A 21,775-nucleotide genomic window follows, 5' to 3' on the forward strand; every position below is an offset into this window, starting at 1 on the left:
AGGCAGTCTTGCAAAGCCTACTTGCCATAATTTCTCAGATTTGACCAGGACTGAGGTTTAAGAATGCCCACAATAGGGAAATCAATTTGACTATTTGACTACCATTAACCAGTGTTTCCCTGAATTTCTTGGATGTGACCCTCAATCAGCGTGAGAATTTGGGATAAGCTCACCTGGGCCTGATGAAGAAACTGTACTGGATCAGAACAGTAATGAGGAAAAACACGACTCCTTCCACGGCCATGGCAAAAAGGTTTCGCCCCACCAAATCCCAAGAGAGTGGTGACACAAAACGATCTTCTCCTGGTGGACACAATGCAGAGATCTGGTCAAAATTACAGGCATTGGGGTCCATGGCACTTCCTCATATCAGAGGGTCAAGTTCACCTGTTTTCCTAGTAGCTATTACCCATAGTAGCGGGGTAGTGGGGGGAAGACCCCAAGAGTGGCTATAGATGATTATGCAATAAATACCCTTTTATCAATCACTATTTCAGAACTAACTTGTAACTTCTTGTAAGATGGCTGATAGTTTCTTGTCAATAGAACATGCCAAAAGGTCCTTTAATTTATTTATTTTGGTCAGTCCTGGGGTCTGAACTCAAGGGTTAACGCTTGCTAAGTAGGTGCTGTACCACTTGAGCCACATCTTAGCTCTGTTTTGCTTTAGATAAGAGTTAATGATTTTTGTTTGCCTTGGGCTAGCATTGCAATGACCTTTCTACCTATGTTCCTATGCATAGGTGAGATAAACTATAGGGATTACCACCCTACCTCACTTGTTAGTTGAGAAGGAAAGGGATCTCACTAACTTTTTCGCTCTATAATCTTCCTGATCAGTTTGACACCTGGGAGTCCAAGTAAAAATCACAATAACTGGCCTTTTAAATAAGGCAAATAATCCAGGGTGATTCTTAAGGTAGCTTAATAAATTCTATGTTTCAATAATAAGAAATACTACACAAAAAGGTGCTCATTTCAGTAGCATGTAATGTAACCTAGTGACTCAATTAAGTCATCTGGATTTATACAACTGTCCCTTAAACTCCTTATATATCTCCTTGTACCTCTAAGTCAAAAATAAATCCCTTTTCTATATGTATTAAATAATATGGCCCATCTAACTTATCATAACCAGTAAATCAGTGACAGTAATATAACAAGTAACAAAGGTAGAACTATAGTAAATTATCTTTTTATCGACTATGTAAAAGGTAATAAACAACTATACACACCTGCAAGCCCACCCTGTTCCTAATAAAATTGAAGTGTTAATCTTTTCTTTTTATTCTCTGGCCTATTTCTAATTTCCAAGGCTGTGATTTGACTTTTCCAGTGATCTGACAAACCCAACCTGTGGGCACAGGATGCAAGCTAATACCAGTGTTTTCCTTACGTCTGTTTCTTTTAACTCCTTTCTTTATCTCAATGCTGTTTGTCAAAGAAACCTATATATGGCTATGTCGTGAGAGCCATGAGGGACCAGCTACATGGGCATGAGCCTAGAGATGAGGAAAGGATGGACGGCCTGTCTTCAGTGAACAAAGGCCAAGGGCACTAAGGACCCTGCAACAAGCCACCTGTTAAAGCCTCCTATAGCCACTGCTTCACTCACCAAACCTTTCCAGGGCATCAGCCATTGCTTGGTTTTTCACCATGTCAATGAGCCCTCGCCCCAGGCAGAAGTGGGGAAAGATCAAGAACACAGACTTCAAGATGTCGTTGATGTTATTCAGCTTCTGTAAACAAGATGGGGGAGGGATATCATTTACAGTGTCCAATAAAATCTGACCAAAGTCTACAACAGGAGCATGAAGAAAAAGGAATTACCTGTGGACAGACTAGACCTCTGAGTTCAGAAAACAGTAAATATTAACTGATATTTTCTAATCTTTAGAAAATAAAGAGTAAGGCTGACTATGGAGACATGAATGAAGCTTTGCAGACACTGCTACAGTTCATCAGAAGCAAACCCACAACCAAGTTTTTGCTTAGCATTTTAAAATCAAATAGCTCATGCACAAGGCAAGGTTCAGGACTTTGCTGGAAATTTCCCAAAATAAAAGGCTTCTCAATTACATTAGAATTTATTATAACCCCACAAGCAAATGGTAGCCAACTATCAAGCAAATGGTAGCCAACTGTCCAGCAATTGAGTGAGTGGTAATATGCTGGGTACATTGTGCTAGGGCACCAAAGAGGCAAAGGTTACTAAATAGAGGAACATCTAGATAGGAATGATTACATAATTGGGTGTGTGCTGTTCTGGAGGAAGAACTGACAGCTCTGAGAATCCCAGAGATGAGAGAGAGCACATCTTATTGTGTAGATCAGAAAAGCTTCATATTCTAGAGGCTCTGTGGTAGAAGGACATTTCAACCCAGGCCTACAGGAGTTTGGTGGTTTTAAGGGACAGTACAGGTGAAGGTACAGAGGAAGAGGAAGAAGTGTAGGGAAAACAGGCCAGGAAGGACCTATGAAAATACCTCTTCAAGGCACTGGATGTTAACCCATGGTATTTAGGCAGAGGCAACAATAACAGAAATCAAGAAAAAAACCTTGTTTATGAGCTGTGTAATTGGAAGAACTGATGATTCAACCAGCTGTAAGCGGTAAAGAAGCAACAGTAAAGCATGTATGATGCTCCAAGGGAGATAACACGCTCAGCCGTACAGATGGCCACGCCACCAGGTCTGACAGAGATGGCAAGAAAAACAAAACATTAGGTTCTGAAGGGAAAGATCTGTGACATTGATAAATTATGTAAATGGAGCCATCCACTCTAGGAGACTAGGAGTTTAAGGAAACAGCCAAAACATCAATCTGTGAGACTAATATAGGGCAGTAAGATGAGTCCATAATTCCTATTTCCTGCATGGGAAGAAATGTTTCACTCTCTTTTTTGCCTATTTCTCTAGTTGAATACTGTTATCCTAAAGTAAATTTTTCTAAAACTTTAAACAAAAAAGAAATAAGACACTGAAAAGGGTTGTAGTAAAGACCCTAAAACGAAATGGGATTATGGAAAAATTGAGAGAGCGCAAGGGACATTGAGCATTTAGACACTATCCAAAAAGAAATATGCTCTTTATTTACATAAGTATGGATTCTATACTTATGTAACTATAACTCCTCTGTACATCACCTTTATAAAAAAAAAAAAGAACAACTAAAAAAGAAAAACTGAGTGGGATTTTCCAGAGATGGTGTCTAAATTGGAAAGCAAAGACAGAAAAGCATCTAGTGCTAAGGGCATCAGAGTGGAGCAGACATTTATTTAAAAGGATCCATGACAAGAGATGAAAGGCAGGGCCTGAGAAACACGAAGCCATAGCATAAGAGCAAAGAATTGGGCAAACCCAGGAACAGAATCTAAAATCGCAACGTCAGTGCCACAGCCAAGTTGAATACCATCACAGTTAACCCTAGTCTCCCTCTGATATCTCCTGGCAGAACAGGAAGGGCTCTTTCTACAGAACTCACATTGTTGGTGAAGAGCTCCAGCACAAAAGTGGCCACACTGCCGTTGATGCCGATGAAGAGATTCACACTGGTGAGGACTACGTAGGCTGTGCTGGGGATCTTGAAGATGAAGGAGGCTGGGTACATGAGAGGTGTGATGGACCACCTGGGGAGGCATGAGGTTGAATGTCCACGCGATACTTCTCACCTTGGGTATCATATGCCTTACCCACTGTGATAGCCTCCACCCCGAGGTAGCTTACCCATACAGCAGAAGTAAAAGGGCTAGTACAGGCAGATTGGTGGAGGATACATAGGACTTTTGCTGGAAGCAGATGAAGATGATAATAACCAGTGTAGCAGGAACCACGTAATTGCACTAAAAGACAGAACAAGAAAATGAAGTTGACACCCTAAGTCAAAAGTACAATGTAGCCTAAGTCTTTATATCATTGGACTTATTTATTTTCTAGAAATAAGTAAAAGGACAGGTAAACATATTAAAGGATTATTTTGAATTAATGAAGCCATGTAAACTATTCATCAAAATGCAGGACAATACATTTTGACAAGCATTTTACCCTTGGATGGTTTTATAAACTGCATGCCCTCTCTGTCTTTCCCACAGCTAAGCCAAGGTGTCACGCTCAGTAAACTTACTGAAGGAGGGATACTCAAAGTAATTTCAATTTCACAGGAGGCAAATAAGCTTCCATTATTCTTCCCAAAGATGATTGTGTCTGTTGCATCATTAATGCTATATGATCCTCTGCCCAAGTTCAATCACACAAGCAATCTATTTAGGAGGTAAGTACTCCTAACACAAATGTCAGAATTGTTTCATCACCCTGAGAATAATTTTCAAGTCTGTCTTGACAGTCCTTCAGGCATTAAAATGAGAAATAAAGACTTGACCGTGAAACAATTATAAGAACTCATAGCTACAAAACAAACCACAGACAGGCCGGTGATGGCAGTTTGTCATCTGGAAGAACTGCAGCTTCCTACCCCAGGACTGTGTCCCAGTCCCTACCTACTCAATCCTACTTAATGTGCTTATCAACAACTTGAATGAGGATTTGCTCACAGCAAACCTCAGGCTCTAAAATGAAAAAGGAGGGACAAATGATACATGGGAACATAAGTGATGTCCCTGAGGTGAGAGACGCAATCATTCAGCTCTGAATCCACGATGGCTGGCACAGTCAAACACATAGTAAACACTCAGTCCCTTTTAAATGAATCAGGTAATTACACGATTAAAACAAAACCAAACCAGAATAAATGGAAACCAGACAAGATGTGGCTTAACAGGGATAAATATAAATATAGGTTCAAAAATTCACATATAATTAAAGAGAACCAGTTAAGCAATCATTCATAGGAAATGGAGGTTTGAGGTCATTACTGAGTTGCTAATAAGACAGTGTGCCTTTTTAAATATATTATCCAGGTGTAGAAAGCCAAGTACAGAATAAAGAAAGATGAGATGTAAACTCTGTAAACTTGTAGTCATTCACACTGCAGCCTGAATGCAAGGTTAATTCTGTACTGTTTTTCAAAAGGGATACTAACAATATGGAACTTAGCCATGGAAGGGCAATCAGATCAGAACAGTGGCAAATCTTTGAGGTGTGGCATAATTAGCATAGACATCATCATCATCCAGAATAGCTCATACATGTGCAAGGCCATAAAGATGACAAAATATGCTCTCATGCATCATCTCTCCAACTTTACTTAGAGGAGCATTGTCTTTAAATATCCTACAAGGGCCAGGAGTTTGGCCTAGTGCTAGAGTGCTTGCCTAGCATGCATGAAGACCCGGGTTCGATACCTCGGTACCACATACATAGAAAAAAGCTGGAAGAGGTGCTGAGGCTCAAGTGGTAGAGCTCTAGCCTTGAGAAAGTCCAAGGACAGTGCTCAGGCCCTGAGCTCAAGCCCAGGACTGGCAATAAATAAATAAATAAATAAATAAATATCCTACTAGTTTCACGATGGGAAAAGAATTCGATGTGTTCTGTGTGGCTTAGAACTAATGGAAGACATAAGGAGATAACAGCTCAATATCATTTTGCAATCACCTGAACTTTGGAATTCTTTGAAGTCTTCCACATCGGAACAAAAATATTTGCTATGGTGAATAGGATGTTGGTAAAATGTATGGAGTTTTCAAATGACAGATGAAGCTTCCTAGTTTAAATCCATAAGTTAAAACTTATCAGAAAAGTTAGAGTTCTATTTACTGGCTTAAGAGTTTTGACTATGCTCTTTCCACTTCCATGTTTGCTGAGAAAATTTTCACATAGAAAGTTAGGAGGTGGTAGAAACAGCAGTTGTCAGTGTGGCCAGATGTCTGGTGTGAAATCAGCGGTGCATCCAATGCCATGTATGGAAGCAAAAACCTGCTTCTCCCTTTTCCATTTTCTACATCTTTACACTAACTGGAACACTTCCTACTGATGGCCCGGGGCCTCTTCTGTCTTATCCATATGAACCTGTGGATTTCCTAGAGATTCAGAGACAATGGGCATGTGTCCTCACCATATCCCAGACAAAATTGGAGAGCCAGTAAATGACCGGTTTTACTCCGCTGATGAACTGCAGATGCTTTGCTTTGCTGACTCGCTCCTGGATTAGGAACACAACAAAGCTGGCTGGGACAAAAGACATTGCAAAGATGACACAGATGGACACAAGGACATCCACTGATGTGGTCATCCTAGAAAGAAAAAGACAGTGAAGATCAGAGGAGTTTGGGGTTAGATTGGAAGTCACACAATACAAGTGGACATATGCATCTCTAAAACCCAGCCCAGGGGAAAACGTGTGTTTATGAAATATGTTTCAATATGACCATTGAATATGATCACTTTCAATTGTTGGTTTTGTTTTGTTTGGGCATAGGACTTGTACTTAGGGCTTGGGTGCTATCCTTAAGCTCTTTTGTTCAAAGCTAGTAGTATTCTGCCGCTTAGAGCCACCCCTTTTCTAATGGTCAATTGGAGATTAGTCTCATGGACTTTCTTATCCAGACTGGCTTTGAACCACAATCCTCAGATCTTAGTCAACTAAGTTTTTTAAAAAATTGACAATTTAGCTGGGTGCCAGTGGCTCATACTTATAATCCTAGCCATTCAGTAAGCTAAGATCTAAGGATTATGGTTCAAAGCCAGTTGGAGAAGGAAAGTCCATGAAACTCTTATCTCCAATAAATTACAAAAAAAAAATTCCAAAAGTGGTGCAGTGGCTCAAATGCTAGAGTGCTAGCCTTGAGCAAAAAAGGAGCCCCAGGACAGGATGCAGGTCCAGAGTTGAAGCCACGTGACTGGCCAAACACCAAAACAAAAACTCCCAAAACACCTTGACAATTCAAATGTAAAATTAGTTTCTCTGAAGTTAAAGATTGTACTCTGCTTACATAAAACTACTGAGAATGCCTAGTAGTAGCCCATGCTGTTCAGTTTTGTCACCAGTCCTTGACCTTGTAAGAGCTAACTTGTAAATTTTTACACAAGAAGAGACTTGTATGTCTTAAAGACTAAATAAGGAAGAAATATCATTGTGAAACTGCTCAAGCTAATTCTTATGGCAGTGAATAAGTATGAAAACAATAGGATATAGCATATCCATCAAATACATACAAAATTCTACAATTTTTTTAATAGAACATAAGCCTAGGGGGTGGGTCGAGGGAAATGGGAACAAAAACATGGAAAGAGGTATCGATGTGTGAGAAGTAATGCACCTGCTACCTGCTGAATGTAACTGTAACCCCTCTATACATTATCCCCAAAAAGATTTTAAAAAACTTAAGCCTATTAAACAGGGTCTTGATAGATAGATCCTACTAGAGTCTGGATGAAGCCAGACTTACAGAATGCAGCTTTCTGCAGCTGCTATCCACCTCCTCACACTCCAGGATTCCCCTAGCACTCTCACCTCTCCTCACTCCATTTATTTCCACACAGCTATACTTACAAAGCCACCTCTGAGAGCTGCTGCTTGGTGAGATTCAGCGGGTGATTGAAAGCAGTGATGCCATACTGGCTAGGATTCTCTCCCTTCTGCAGATTAGCCCGGAGAATGGCATTGTTGATGACATTCAGAAAAGAGCTGATAGCATGCCAGCCCTTGTTATTGAACCATACCTGAAATAAAGCCAGGTACATGTTTTGCTCCTAAACCAAACTCTCGAGAAGTGAGTGAACATACAGACAAGATGCACATAAACTTCAGAAAGAAATCCTAGACACATCCCAAGACAAAATGAGAGCACACAGAATTCACTGGCTGCTGACCACAGGCCTGACACTGCGTTGAGCATCTTTTTATCTTGAACTCATTTATCCTCGTAACTATTTATGAGGTTTAAGTAATTTAATTCACAAGTCAAGGCCTGGTAAGTTTCACCTGGTAAGTCTGTAGCAGAGCAAAATACTCTTAGTCACCATACTGTAATGCTTCATTACAGTTAACAGAGCTTGCTCTTTTCTGTCTCGGATACCGCCATCAAGTAGACCATGAGCTGAAGATACTTCAAGAAAAGTAAGACTAGTTTTACTAAAAAGCTAGAACACAGATAATGATTTACCTTGACATTGTTTTTGGTATCCAGACTCGTCATGAACCTTCCCAAGCTGTTAAGAAATCGATCTGCAGAACTGTCCTGTAAAAGACAAAACCCTCAAATCAGCTCTGATTGTAAAGGGCAATGATATAGCTGGAATTTGTGGGCGACAGGACAACTCTTTGAAGAACAATATCATTATAGCCTCATTCATTAAAATCAAATGTGAGTCCATTAATAAATGATTCCCAAGAACCAAGTGACCAGAAATCTATAGCACTGATGCCACCAAGATGCCCTCAGTCTCAAAGGGATCCCAGAAACCCCATGTCTCCAAGTCCCAAGACAAGTATCTGGATAGAACTTGGTGATGAGGATTCTTTCAAAGTGCTTCCCCTAACACCATCCTCTGAACCACAGCCCACACTCTATGTGCAGATGGGACTATATCACTGCCACCCAGTGTTCCAGAATCCACATCAATTCTTACTATCAAACTGGGAAACCTGAGATACAGAGAAATGATAGTGCGTTCATTGGGTCCTAAAGACCAGATCAACAGCTTAGAAATAAAAATAATTCATTCACTATTTAGCCAGAAAAGTCTGCTTGAAACCCAGCTTTTTTTTAATCCATTAGTTAGCTTTATAAATTTAGTCGTTCTAAGAGCTTTTCAATCTCTGAAGTCACACTTGACCTACATGTGCAGGCTTTTAAATATTCACTGAGAAGTTCCATCTTGTTTGGCTGAAATCACTGAATGCTGATGATTGCTTGGTATTCAAACATTCAGAGCAGTATCGTTTCTAGAATCACATAAACCAGGCCATATCTCTCATGTCCCAGCATTCCATGCCCATTTTTCTGATAGGCCTCAGAATGGCTGCTTACCTTGGCCAGCCTCAAGTGTTTCTTCATTTGTTTGATGGCATCATTAACTTGTTGACTTGGAGGAAGTGCTTGAGAATTACTGACACCCAGGGAAAACCCACCATACCTAAAAGAACAGCCTGATATTAAAATCCAGACAGTGGGTCACACACTCTCACTCAGTGATAGCCGTGGACAGTACAATATACAAGATGCCTGGAGACGCAGTTCTTATTTAAACGAGGACTAAAGTTTGCCTCAGGGAAGTTATACCTCAGCCTCCTTGGATCAATTCTAGCAATCTCTTTAACTCTCAAGTTTGCTGTCCAGATGGAAGAACCAAGAGTTGATAACACAAAATTGATAACACACAGTTAGACAACAGTAACACTGGGACAAGAGGAATTATCTCTCAGATGTTTTTGTCACCAGAAGGCTTAGGCCTCAACTTGATCTGTTGAGACACACTGTCCCAATTGAGCAAGGAAGGGGCCAGGAGTTTGGCCTAGTGGTAGAGTGCTTGCCTAGCATGCACAAAGACCAGGGTTCGATTCCTTGGTACCACATACATAGAAAAAAAGCCAGAAGTGGTGCTGAGGTGCAAGTGGTAGAGCTCTAGCCTTGAGAAAGACTAAGGACAGTGCTCAGGCCCTGAGCTCAAGCCCAGGACCGGAAGCTAAAAAAAAAAAAAAAAACCCACAATTGAGCAAGGTAGAGCTAATAAGGCTTTGTCTCCTTCCAAGCATGAGGGCCACCATATGACAATATCTTCTCTGCCCAGAGTTCCAGGGATTCTGGCCCTTGGAACAAAGGTAAATAGGAAAGTTGGACTCATTCACTTGGACCCAAGGCAGTCTCTCTTCTATCTCATTTTCCCTGGTGTGCAGATTGGCTACAAGGCTGCTGCCTTCCCCCCTGGCCCTTCCCAATCCACAAGGGGAAAATACATTGAAATACAAGGAAGATAAATGACTTTGATGTCTTGTGTTTCCTCAAAGAGCTTCTTAGTCACATAGTAAAGTCTCCAAACAAAATTGTCCCTGACTGCTAGCACAGACATTCCCTCTCACAGCACTGTGCTTCCCTCAAGACCCTAGATACTCCCCAGAGATGACTAAATCTCTTCAAGGAAATCACTGCACCAAATATTTTTGTGTCTTCTGAAGTGGCCACTGAACACAGAGCAAATATACTCCAGGCAGAAACTTCAAGGTAAGACTCACACTCGAGAATGTGTGAGTGACAATGCCCAAACCTTCAACTTGCCCTGAATCCCAGTGGACTACATCAAAACCTCTCTCCTAAGGCTAAGAAACCAAAGACAACTGAAAGAAATGAGAATCTTACCTAAACTCATTCACCCAGATCTTATTCTTTAAGCTGCAGAAAATAAAGACAAAGAAAACAAAAATCAGTTGTAGAAGGTACCTATCTTATTCCTAAAGATACACAAGGGACAAATATCTACTTGCCATATTCAAACTTCCTAAATATGGGGATGTTATCTGGCAATTCCCTTACCACTAGGACTATTATGCATATTCAAACTCTTCTACTCAGCAACGATAAGCCACAGGTTAAGTTTTATTAATAGTCACCTTTTAGCTATGATCCGAACATATGTCTTCACCAGATAATCCGAAATGTTTCTTCCTGTAAGGTTCTGAAGGATGTCTGCAGTGTTCTGCTTTCTCTGAAACCACATAGAAGTCAAGCACATATGCTTTTATAGATAAGAACTGGGACAAAAGATAGACCAACAACAGGAGTACATGCCCACAAATATGTGCCACAGTGGGCATAGAACCCTGGCCACAGGGCCTGAATAGTCTCAGCCACAACACTAACAAGACCTTGTCCATTCTGTCCTTGGGACTGGCCATATCTTTGTACCAAGTTCAGGTCATCCTCAGGGAATTGTTCTCAATATGTAAACAGTAAGCACTGAAATAATAGTTCTTTATAGTCTCGGATGGTGATAGGGACACACATCATAAACCATGCCTAGTGGCTTGTGTTCATTCACGTTATATTGACATCTACATTAGCTGCCATTATAGAATGGTGACCAAGGTTTCTTTAACTTGTTACACTCATTTAAAATCACATGGCTCCCTGTCCAAGCTGAGAAAACAGCAGAGAGCTATCCTAAGCAAGACCCTTGCTGAAACTGTCAGGGAAAAAGAAATGGCTTGTATCTCCTTCTCAAACTCAGAGTCTGAGAAAATGTGAAATCTGATCCAGCTTTCCTAATTCATGAGTGAAGAAATAGGCTCAATGAACTAACACGGCCTGTTGGTGGATAACAGCTCAGGGTCTTAAGTCAGTCTTCCAATAGTCTGTCTTGTGGTATCACCATTGTAGAAAAGGCAGAGGCACAATAGGGTCCAAACCTCATCGACTCAAAACTCCCTTGTTAACAAGGCTTAAATAACCTCCTGATACCACATTTCATCCATTTCTGTTCCTAAGGAGATGCCACCAGCCCACCTGCACCCATGGCTGGGTTATGCATTTGACAGTGACTCACTTGGGGAGGTGGCAGCCCTCCAGCCCCTGGGGGACACACAGGTAGCATCTTCTTTATTTTGTCACTGCTACACTGGCAGGCAGGCGAGGGATTCTCCATTGTCCAGTTGCCATGTTGGAAGAGATCTACAATGGTCTGTGGAACAGCGGCAGTAGTCCATTCCTCCTCCCCCACCAAGCAAGGTGTGTCTCTGTGAAGGGAGACATCAAAAATGGGGGTCACCGGAAGAGCCTGGACTTCCTGTGGCCTTAGAGCACAAGATCATTCTGTCACAACCACAGCCTGCACCTGTCCCTTAGTGTTTGGAAAGAATGAGCATGTCCTCATGGGATTGTTTGATCTCACAACAGTCTGGGAAGTAGCAAGGTCATTTTATCGATAAGAAAAATGGGACATAAACAGGCCCTTAATGTTCGTAAATTGAATTCTGTCTGATACTGCCAGCCAACATTTCTTGATGCAACACACATTGAACATTTACTTTGTGGCAAACATTGTTTCACAGCTTCTGAAGGTCTAAAGTAGACAAGACAAATTCCTGCTTTGATGGGGTTTGCATGCTCCAAAACAGTTAGAAAATAATCAAATTTTGCATGGCCAAAATAAAGCAAAATAAAATGAGAGTATGTAGAAGGAACAGATTGCTATTCTTTCACTACAACAATGCTTCAGCCAAAACATAATTAAATGATCAGAGAATAAAGTACGCAAAGGTTTCTGGGAGAAGATCGATTCAAACTAAAGTAATAAAAAGTCAGGAAGGAAGACTGAAAAGAAATGAGTTCCTGCAGAAGGCAGTGTGGCTGAAATTGATGGTCTAAGAGGAAGAGTAATGGCAAATGAAATTAAAGAAGAGTAAGGTAGGATGAAGATGATCAGAGCTGAGGATTTTGGATCTTATGCTCAAGATGCTAGAAATTTCAGTAGAGAGTGGTAAGATTCAATTTATGTTCTAAAATGTGTACAAAGAATTTGGAGATGAGTGGAGAGAATGCTTGGTGTTTGAAGAGAGGTTGTTTGGACTAAATGTGATGATTCATGCCTTTAACCCCAGCTCCCAAAATAAGAGGAGGCGGAAGATAGGAGGATCACAACTCAAGACTTGAAGAGGAAAAGCGTCAGACTCTATCTGAAAAACAAAACTTAAAAGCTAAAGGACTAGAAGTATAGTTCAAATGGTAGAGTGCTGAGTTGAATGTCCAGTACCACCACCACCACCACACACACACACACACACACACACACACACACACACACACACACACACAAGGCTGTTGGGTTTATCACTGCCTTGAACTCTGAATTATCCCCCCCCCCCAAAAAAAATCAGCAAGTCTCTTGTCCTCTCAGGGCTTATTTTTCCCACTGGAAAAAATATAAAGCATATAAGATGACTTGTCATTTCAAGTCTGTCTTTTAGTTTCAAACTTCTACAACTTAATGTAGAACTACAGTATATATTACTTTCTTACATACCAGAAAAAAATCAAATGAATAGTTTTCAGATTGATTGATCTCTCATTCTTTTTAAAGCCTCTTAATGACATGGAAAGACCTAGAGAGAGCTCCTATAGCTCATCCAGAGATGACTGGCTGAGACAAACTTAATGAATACTGAGAGAAGTGTTCCAGTCAGCTTCACTTCATGTCTGCCACTTTCTACAAACCTCAACTTTGATCTTCACTATGAGTTGCCAGCAGGGATCCTCTTCCTTCAAACTGACTTTAGGCAGAGTCAGAGGTGCTTAGACAAAATGCTGCAAACGCTCTGATGCATCTTTTGTCTCTGTAGGCTAGCCCTCAGCCCAATTGTGGCTCCTGCAGATCCCACCTAAGCTGGTATCTGTCTAGGAATCAGTACAAAATTCCACTGGCCAGCAGTGAATTTCACATAATTACATGATCATCTTACTCATCTTCTTGCTTGCCTGCAAAACATTTATGTGGAGTCTAGAAGGTATGATGGTATGATGACATCCAGTTGGGCCAAGTCTGTGTCCTTTCTCACCCCAGTCATCTTTTTACTGAAGAACTAATATTGGCTGTTGGGATTTGCCATCCACTGAGTACTAACTACTGACTACCAAAAACTCCTTAGTCACTATGTTATCATTTAGATCTTAAATATTTACTAGAGTTTTAAAACTGAACAAAGAAGGGGGGGCACTCAAAGGGAAAAACCATGGCAGTCATACTACCTGTGTTGCAATTGAAAAGTACAATGTTGTCAATAACCAAACGTAAGTAGCCAGCCTATGGCTAAAGGGTTACTCACGGGATTGGGTTTCCTTCCATGCATCGAGTTCCGAAGCCAGGGTCCTTGGTGAGGGCATTCAAGAGCTTCTGGGTCCCTGTGTCCTCAGGAGCATCATTACTATAAGCACAGGAGAGCAGTCAGCTTATCATTCATTCAGACCAGGAACTGGGAGGTAAATAGATTTTTGTTTTTGTTTTCTAGCTACAACACCCTAAGTATCTTTGGGGTTTAGGCTCTTAAAAAGCAAAATGAATAAAAGACAAAATACGACCTACTAGGATTTCAGATTTTGATCATAAATTTGGCCTTAGGGTCAAAGTAGAGTTTGTATGAATAGTATATCTAAATGAAGGTGTGTGTGTGTGTGTGTGTGTGTGTGTGTGTGTGTGTGCGCGCGCGCGCGCGCGCGTGTGCAAAGCCAAAAAATTTATTAAGGATCAGTATTTCAAAAATGCTTCCTTCTTTTTTTACTAGCATCAACGAGTTGTACAAGGATGTTTCATTTTCACATATCTGTTTATGCTTTGCTAAACAAAATTCCTTTAGTTTTACAGACAGAATTATTATAACAAGAAGTGTTCCTCTCTCAAGATGAGCCTTAACTAATACCCTAATCTTGAGAGAATAGAAAATAATTACATAATTTACATTATGCAGAAAGCAAGAGGCTGAAATGTCTGTGATATGACAGCACAGGGAAGCCCACGACTTGATTACAAAATGAATATGCATGCCTAGAAATGCAAATGGCTTATGAATTAGTCCTGTGACTTAGGGCAGATTACTTTTCTTAAAATACATATTGTTATTCATGATGGCTGCAGTATAACCAGAAAGGATAAAATGTCCAAATGAGGACTCACTCGCCTACTGTTTCAAAGATAGTTCCGTGCTCTTTGCACGGAATGCTTGCTTTGTATAGGGGGATGAGGCTCAGCCAATAAAATCCACTTCACAGTGGTAACTTCTGAGAGCATTCCCTTGGCTCTCTGTTTGTTTGAATCCTCCTCCCTCCGGAGGCTCAAAACGCAAGCGCATACCTGACAAATGTATACTGCTCATTGTACATCCAAGGCTGAAGTTCCAGGCTGGGATATTTGCCAAAGGGTGGTACGATCAGGCTGAACACCAGAGCAATGCAGACAAACACAGCTGGCAGGACAATCTACAACCAGGTATTGGAGGAGAGCATTAAGTATTAGAAATCCAAAGATCCAAACCTTGCAAGTCCAGCCAGCCAGTCTTCCAGACCAGCCAGCCCAGGAATTGGCTCTAGCATCTATATCCTAGCCACAGAGCTATTCTGCCTTCACTGGTCAGAGAGCCTAAAGTCCTCTTGTGGGGCCAAAGACCAGCACATCTCACCTGAGCAAAGAATCCTTTCCTACTCCTTTTGGCAATCAGCAGTCTCTTCCACAAAAGGGCTAAAAACTGTTGCTGTGTAAGTTTCCAGCCCTTCACCTGGTAGGAACCTTTGCCATCCATTCCACTGAGCAGGTCTGTCTCTCTGGATTCTGCAAGAAGCCAATATTGAAGGTCACTTATTATAACATTTTGATCTGACTATATTCCTTCCTCTTCTCTTCAGCAACCATCTAAGAGGCTGGCATGGGAAACTGTATCACAGAATGAGAGGGCTGTCATGACAAATTGACCTCCAAGAAAAGGGATGACCCAAAGATTCCAACAGTATCAGTGTCTGCCTTTCAATGATCCTCTGATAGATAGGGAAAAAAAAGAAGAATCCTTGAAGCAAAGGGAGAGATGTATTCATACATGATGGGACGCTACTGCAACTTATTTGGCAGAATCAAGTAGTAATATTCATTTCCTAAGGTTAGTCTATAAAACAGGCCATGTATGTAGGCTGATGATACTGAAAAGGCATGAAGTTGCTCATAGGACCAAGAACTGGGAAATCCAGAGAGTTTTCTGTTCCTAAAAATTACATCAAAATCTTGGTCTTAAACATAATTCCTATCTCAAGTGATTTGATTTCCTATCAAACGTGTTTGATTTTTCACCTCCCTTCTTCATTCCACTTAAACGTACAAGAATTGGTCATCCAAACTATTTTAGTCTAAGGATACAATTAACTGTAAAAGCAAATTCCTCTCTCTGCCTCTTTCAGCATCACTCATTCAATGAATATTTATTAAATATTGCAACACTTAATATTTTCTGAAACTGCGACTCTACAAAAAAAGATGGGTTTGAAGGGCTGAGGTACAATTTTTTGTTGTGGATTTAAAGAAAGAGCTTTGTTAAATGCGGGAAGTGATGAGACTCTAAGACTTGGCCATACATACAACAATGGAAAAGAAAAAAAAATAGCCTTTTCTCATTTTTTTTTCACTTCCCTTTGGTCCCTATAGGGAATCTATCATCTTGCCTAAAGCCCATCAGAAATGGAAACCTGCTGAAAAGAACATAAAAGAGAAATTCACCTTCAACCAGCAGAACAAAGATCTTGCCTAAACAAACCTGGGTCAATGTCAGAGTCATTTGGATCAATCGCATCGTCTTCAGTGAATGGGCGCAGACAGCTCTGCTTGTCCCCAAAGGCCCGCCTGTTTCGTCTTGCTGGCAAGGTGCCATCTGAAGGCAAAGGAAAATATTCTATGTTTTATTTTTCTTTGTAACAAAACAAGTTATCTCCATCTGTATCGAGCCTATGCACTAGGAAAAATGAGACCTCATCAGGAGCAATTTCAAAAGTACCACAGAGATGAGCTAAAATAGCCTGCAGGAGGCGCTATCTCCTGCTTAAAGGCTTACCTGAAGTCTCAGCATCCACTCCACTCTCTTCCGCCACTTTCAGGAATATCTGAAAAATAAGAGCATAAACACTATGACTGTCTCACTACCGTGATTACATGACTGCGTTGCATGTTAGCCCTTCAAGACACAAAAGGTAGAAGACATGTTTATTAACACTTTATCACAGTCATCAGGAAGAGAAGTTACATTCATCCAAAAAAATTCTCAGAGATGAGAAATATTAATCCAGACAATCTTTTTCAAGGCACAACTATCACATTAAAAATAAAAAACCCTCCAGCAAAAGAAATCTATTTGTATAAGGGTATGAGGCAAGTGGCTTCTTTGAGGACTATGACCCCAAATCTTTGAACAGAAGACCATTATGATAAGTGATCCAGAATGGTCAGGAGAAAATGGGTTCCTTATCCCTAGAAGTAAATATGGATGATGTTCAAACATTAGAGGAGAATTTGAACAAGATCAATGATTTCCAATCTAGTTTATATACCCCTGTGCAGAAGAAGCAATGAAAATAGAGATTCAGGGCCTTATCTGGAGAAATTTTGGTTCAAAGGCTCTAGAGTTGAGCTTTAGAATTTTTATTATCATTAATATCCCCAGACAAGAGAGCCTGGGAACCACTGTGTGGGGCAGCTTTTATACCCTTCCCAGCTGTCAAGGTCTGTGTTGTTTCTGAGCCTAAAGGAAAGTTTTGCTGCATGGTAAAGAGAACATGAACTTATAAACTTAAACCCCTGATTTTGAATCCCAGATCAATATCTTTCACTACTCATTTTCATTTTTGTTATGAAGCTTCAATGATTCAAAACAAAAATGAACTGTGTGGGAACATGGCCTAGTGGTACTCACCTAGCATGTACAAAGCTCTGGGTTCGATTCCTCGGTACTACATACACAGAAAAAGCTCAAAGTAATGCTATGGCTACAAGTGGTAGAGCACTAGCCTTGAGCTGAAGAGCCCAGGGTCAGCACTCCAGACCAGAGTTCAAGCCCCACAACCAACCAAAAAAAAAAAAATGGACTAACTACCAGTGTTTGTCATTTTCTGTTGTGTATGTGATAAAGCCATACCAGGGAACAACTCCAATACTTCTTGTTTTCTATTTGTCACTATGATTCTAAATGATTCACTAGAATGATATAACCCTTTCAACAATCTGAAAGTGCAATGATGACTCCTTGTGATCCTATGGCCAATGTAGACTACCTGTCTGGCCTCAGAATTGTTAGTCCTTCTATATTCCAACTGTCAGTCACTGGACTTACTTCTTCTAGAGTAGTCTCTGAGATGCCATAACTGGAGATGCCCAGGTCTGAGAGTCGGTCATCAATCTCATGGAAAAGTTCCACAAAGGCTCCCTCCTTAGCTGCTTCATAGGGAAGCACATAGGTCAACTCATGCCCAATGTCTTCCACCAGTCGGGCTTCAGACACATGTTTCCTGATGAGGCTGGAGATTGCAGACACATCTGTAGGAACCAGAATGCAAGGATGGCTTGATTAGCTCAGATGATCCTCAGAAGCTCAGATTTCCCAGATGTTTCAGCCATGCCATTTGTTAATCTCTGGCCTGGGCACTCTAGGGGGAAGCCCTTCACAGACTTAACTTTAGACCTCCAAAGATTGGCACTGCATGTACTCAATAATGCACTATGGATGAGAAACAAGTAGATAGATTTGTTGAGGTTGAAAGCCTGGTGTCTATTACATATGCTCTAGGATTCTTCAATGGAAAAATTGAGTATAGAAGCCAAAAAAAAAAGGTGCTTTACTTCAAACTTTCAAAAGAGGCTATCTTTACTGACCTCACTGGAAGCTTAATCAAACAGATCATGGGAGGCAAAGTCTTCCTAGACAAAGACAGCTGTTAGGACTAAGGCAAATGGCCATGGGTCAATATTTCTGTCCCATGTATTTCTAGTAAGACTGGTCTCCTATACACATTGCCTAAGGAAAACTACCTCTGTGCTCTGCCTTCGTATAGACCTTAAACTTCAATTCCCTCCCTGATGGTGTGGCTCCTGCAGTCTCTTGAACCACTTCCATACCCTGAAGGGATTCCTTGATTTCCAATCATCTCTTTTTTCTGGAACAATGCCCTGCCAGCTCCCAGACCAAGCCCCAGGCTCGCCAGCAAGCATTAGGCCAAACCACCACCAAGCTGCCTTTGCTCCCACCGCCACCCAGCCCAGCCCAGCAGCAAACCTTGAGTCAGCGCCACCAGCCTCTGCACCTCGCCTCCTCTGCCTCCACTCTGCCCAGCTGGGGGAAGCTCAGGCACCACCTGAATAAGAAACCCCAGAGTTCTTACCGATGGTCAGCGTGTCACTTTCATGGTCGCTGCCCAGGCCAGCATCAGAACTGCTCTGAGAAACACTGTCCTCCTGATGGCAAAGAAGGAGGTGAGAATGGGTCAGAGACCAAGCAAGGCGCAGACACCACCTCTGCCAGGGAGTGCTTCTAAGAAGCTGGATTGAGTAAGAACAATTGTGTAAAAGCCTTTTCTAGGATGCAGGCTCCTGGTAGCAAGAGCTTCAGAAGCCACTGTCTGACTGTCTCACTTGTGTGTGAGGTAGAGAAGACAGCCCTGATCACTAGGATGAGAGGTGGGGAGGCAGAGCTGTCCACAGAACTGTAGCCACAATCAGGCACTTATCAACTTGGTATTCACCTGGCTGTTTGTCCATTTTAAATGTTTCCTAAACTTCAGTGTGTATTTACTCAAGGTACTTATTAAAATTCAGGAGGTATGAATTGGGCCCAAGCTGCTGCATTTCTAGCGAGGACCTGAGTGATCCTGCAGTCCACAGACCACTTTTGAGAATGAAGGCTTTTATTAAAGCGTAAATAACTGGACAGGAGTTCAGTGTGAGACATGTGCATATACTAAATGCCACTGGTTTCAATGTACCACTTAATCTTAGGCATTTGCCTTGGTACCAAGGAAAATATACAATTCCTGTTGTATACTTGCTGGGTGACCTTGAACAAGCTACTAAATCTCTACCAGCTTCCCTATCTGGGATAGTAATCATGATAATACCTTCCCACAGCTGCTCTGCACTTTAAGATGATAGATTCATAAACAATGTACACTTAACAAAAATGCACTGTTATCATTATGTTCTTTTAGACTCAGAGTCAGTGTGTCATGAAATTAGTGCTAACACATATTTAATGTTTTGTAGTTTAAAAGCTAAAGTCAATGAGATTTAAAGGTAATGAACAGGAACAGCAAGGCATTTTATAACCAAGACTCTTACCTCTTGGCAAGTCTATTTTCTTCAACATAATCAAGTCCTCAAAGAACCTTCTCCATCATTCCCTGTACCTCCACAGGAAAAATGCACCAGAGCCAACATGATGGGAAAGAGCTTTCCACAAAGGGGGTAGGATGTATTCCATTAAGCCCATAGAGCAGGAAGAGGGTGACCACAACTTGACAGAATGGACAGCAAGTCCTAACTGCCCGGGCCCAGCACCCAGTACCCACCCAACCTTGAAACATCAGCTCACCTTTTTCAGGTATGATACAGTGCTGCTACTATTTCTGCAGGAACTGAGAGAGGATTCCACGTCTTTCTTGACCAGGGTCAGATAGTAACCTGTTCCCAGCTGGTTTTTCAGGAACAAGGAAGAGCCCACACAGCACAGCTTCCCATGGGAGATGATGGCAATCCTGTCTCCCAGGATGTCTGCTTCATCCATGTGATGTGTAGACAGAATGATGGTTCGGCCTGCAAGGTAAACATACAAGGATGGAATACAGGTAGGAGCTCTCTGTTCCCATGAGCTATATTGGCAGGGAACTACCAATATGGCAGAGATCTGAGTGAGACAAGCATGTGAGAAAGTCCTGGCCACTACCAGTGCATCCTCAAGATGGCAAAGCTTAGAGTACTGTTACTAGATCCTCATAGAAAGAACTTGCTACCTATTGGGCCATGTATTTACAAGCATCTTCGGTTAACTTAGTCCGGTGTGAATATTGATAAACACCACTATTGTGATAGATGGGGAAACTGAGGCAAGTTCGGTGACTTTCCCAGGGACAGCTGGATCTGGCTTCAAAGTTTGTGGCCTTTACACAGTACCACACCACAGGTGTAAGCAAATAACAATTGTATTTCTGAACCTCTCCCATTCTATCTGTTTATTTACCTATTCTCTCAACAAGCATAAACTTAATGTAACACATTTGGGATAAAAGAAACAAAGGCTCATTCTCTGTTCTCAAGAACCTCTGTCCTTGCCATGCTGATGGCTCACACCTGTAAGCCTAGCTACTCAGAAGGCTAATAATAACTGAGGATCATGGTTCAAAGTCAGCACAGGCAGAAAAGTCCATGGAATTCTTATCTTCAATTCACCAACAAAAAGCAGGAAGTCAAAGTGTGGCTCAATTGGTAGAGCTACAGCTTTGAGTAAAAAAAAAAAAAACCTAGCAAGAAATAGAAGCCTGGAGTTTTAGCCCCATACTTCAACAACAACAACAACAAAATCCCTTCAATCCATAGGGAAACATAACCATAATACACAAGTGTAAGTTTATACTGTTTTGTGTCCTTCTTGCTAGCTCTTAGTCAATGAAGCATAAACTTTCATGTCTTACAAACCAGACCTTCCACCTCCACAAAAGGAGGCACTGAACTTAAAGAAGTCCCACATTTCTCTTGAGAATCAATTCTGTTTCCCTAGCAAGAACAGCCATGAGAACGATCCACATTTCTCAAGAGCCCATGCCTCAGAGTAAGTACACATCAGTTACCTTGTCGATACTTTAGCAGTAGTTCCCATATTCCCCTGCGAGAGTAAGGGTCCACACCAGCTGTGGGCTCATCCAGAATGACAACCTTGGATCCTCCCACAAAGGCCAGGGCAACAGACAGCTTTCTCTGCATCCCACCTACAAGATAGAGAGCCAGGATCCAGGACCAGTCCCAGATGGCAAATGAAGGCAGAAGTAGAGAAGGGTGAATGGAGGGACAAAACCTTAAATACATTTCTGCTACCCACCCACCCTGCCTTGGACCCTAGACAGCTTTTCCTCAGTGGGTGTATGGTTAGAAAGCAATGAAGAGGATGGAAAGATGTCCAGGGAATCACCTGACAGCTGACTTGTTTTGCTTTTCAGCTTGCTGGGTGGCAAACCAACATCCAGGGCCATCTGCTCCATCTCTGCTTTCACGTGTTTCTCTGAGAGCCCCTTCAGGCGAGCATAGAACCAGATGTGCTCTTCCACAGTCAGCCTGTGGACAAAGAGACAGGTCAGCTCCAGGGCCTTGCAACATGTACCAGA

The 21,775-nt window shown here is 41.5% G+C and overlaps 1 protein-coding gene across 2 annotated transcripts in view; it reads right to left on the bottom strand.

Annotated features, from left to right (window-relative positions):
- Positions 1 to 21,775, bottom strand: part of Abca1 (ATP binding cassette subfamily A member 1) — a 125,023-nt gene that overhangs the window by 10,784 nt on the left and 92,464 nt on the right. The window contains exons 21-41 of one of the 2 annotated variants that reach the window (XM_090330362.1): positions 21,583 to 21,725; positions 21,245 to 21,382; positions 19,993 to 20,213; positions 18,682 to 18,760; positions 17,743 to 17,945; positions 16,471 to 16,519; positions 16,177 to 16,290; positions 15,058 to 15,206; positions 14,733 to 14,857; positions 13,711 to 13,809; positions 11,436 to 11,625; positions 10,504 to 10,598; positions 10,253 to 10,285; positions 8,927 to 9,032; positions 8,060 to 8,134; positions 7,447 to 7,616; positions 6,010 to 6,187; positions 3,726 to 3,841; positions 3,484 to 3,628; positions 1,616 to 1,739; positions 174 to 303 (exon numbers count right to left, since the gene is read on the bottom strand). In XM_090330362.1, coding sequence (XP_090186488.1) covers positions 174 to 303; positions 1,616 to 1,739; positions 3,484 to 3,628; positions 3,726 to 3,841; positions 6,010 to 6,187; positions 7,447 to 7,616; positions 8,060 to 8,134; positions 8,927 to 9,032; positions 10,253 to 10,285; positions 10,504 to 10,598; positions 11,436 to 11,625; positions 13,711 to 13,809; positions 14,733 to 14,857; positions 15,058 to 15,206; positions 16,177 to 16,290; positions 16,471 to 16,519; positions 17,743 to 17,945; positions 18,682 to 18,760; positions 19,993 to 20,213; positions 21,245 to 21,382; positions 21,583 to 21,725 — 2,682 coding nt within the window. Of the gene's footprint in view, positions 1 to 173; positions 304 to 1,615; positions 1,740 to 3,483; positions 3,629 to 3,725; positions 3,842 to 6,009; positions 6,188 to 7,446; positions 7,617 to 8,059; positions 8,135 to 8,926; positions 9,033 to 10,252; positions 10,286 to 10,503; positions 10,599 to 11,435; positions 11,626 to 13,710; positions 13,810 to 14,732; positions 14,858 to 15,057; positions 15,207 to 16,176; positions 16,291 to 16,470; positions 16,520 to 17,742; positions 17,946 to 18,681; positions 18,761 to 18,787; positions 18,861 to 19,992; positions 20,214 to 21,244; positions 21,383 to 21,582; positions 21,726 to 21,775 lie in introns of both variants that reach the window. The other variant, XM_090330363.1, reaches the window with a different exon arrangement.

Source organism: Megascapheus bottae, chromosome 3 (genome assembly GCF_031878675.1).
Source record: "Megascapheus bottae isolate mThoBot1 chromosome 3, mThoBot2.hap1, whole genome shotgun sequence".
In the NCBI taxonomy this organism is placed as follows: Eukaryota; Metazoa; Chordata; class Mammalia; order Rodentia; family Geomyidae; genus Megascapheus; species Megascapheus bottae.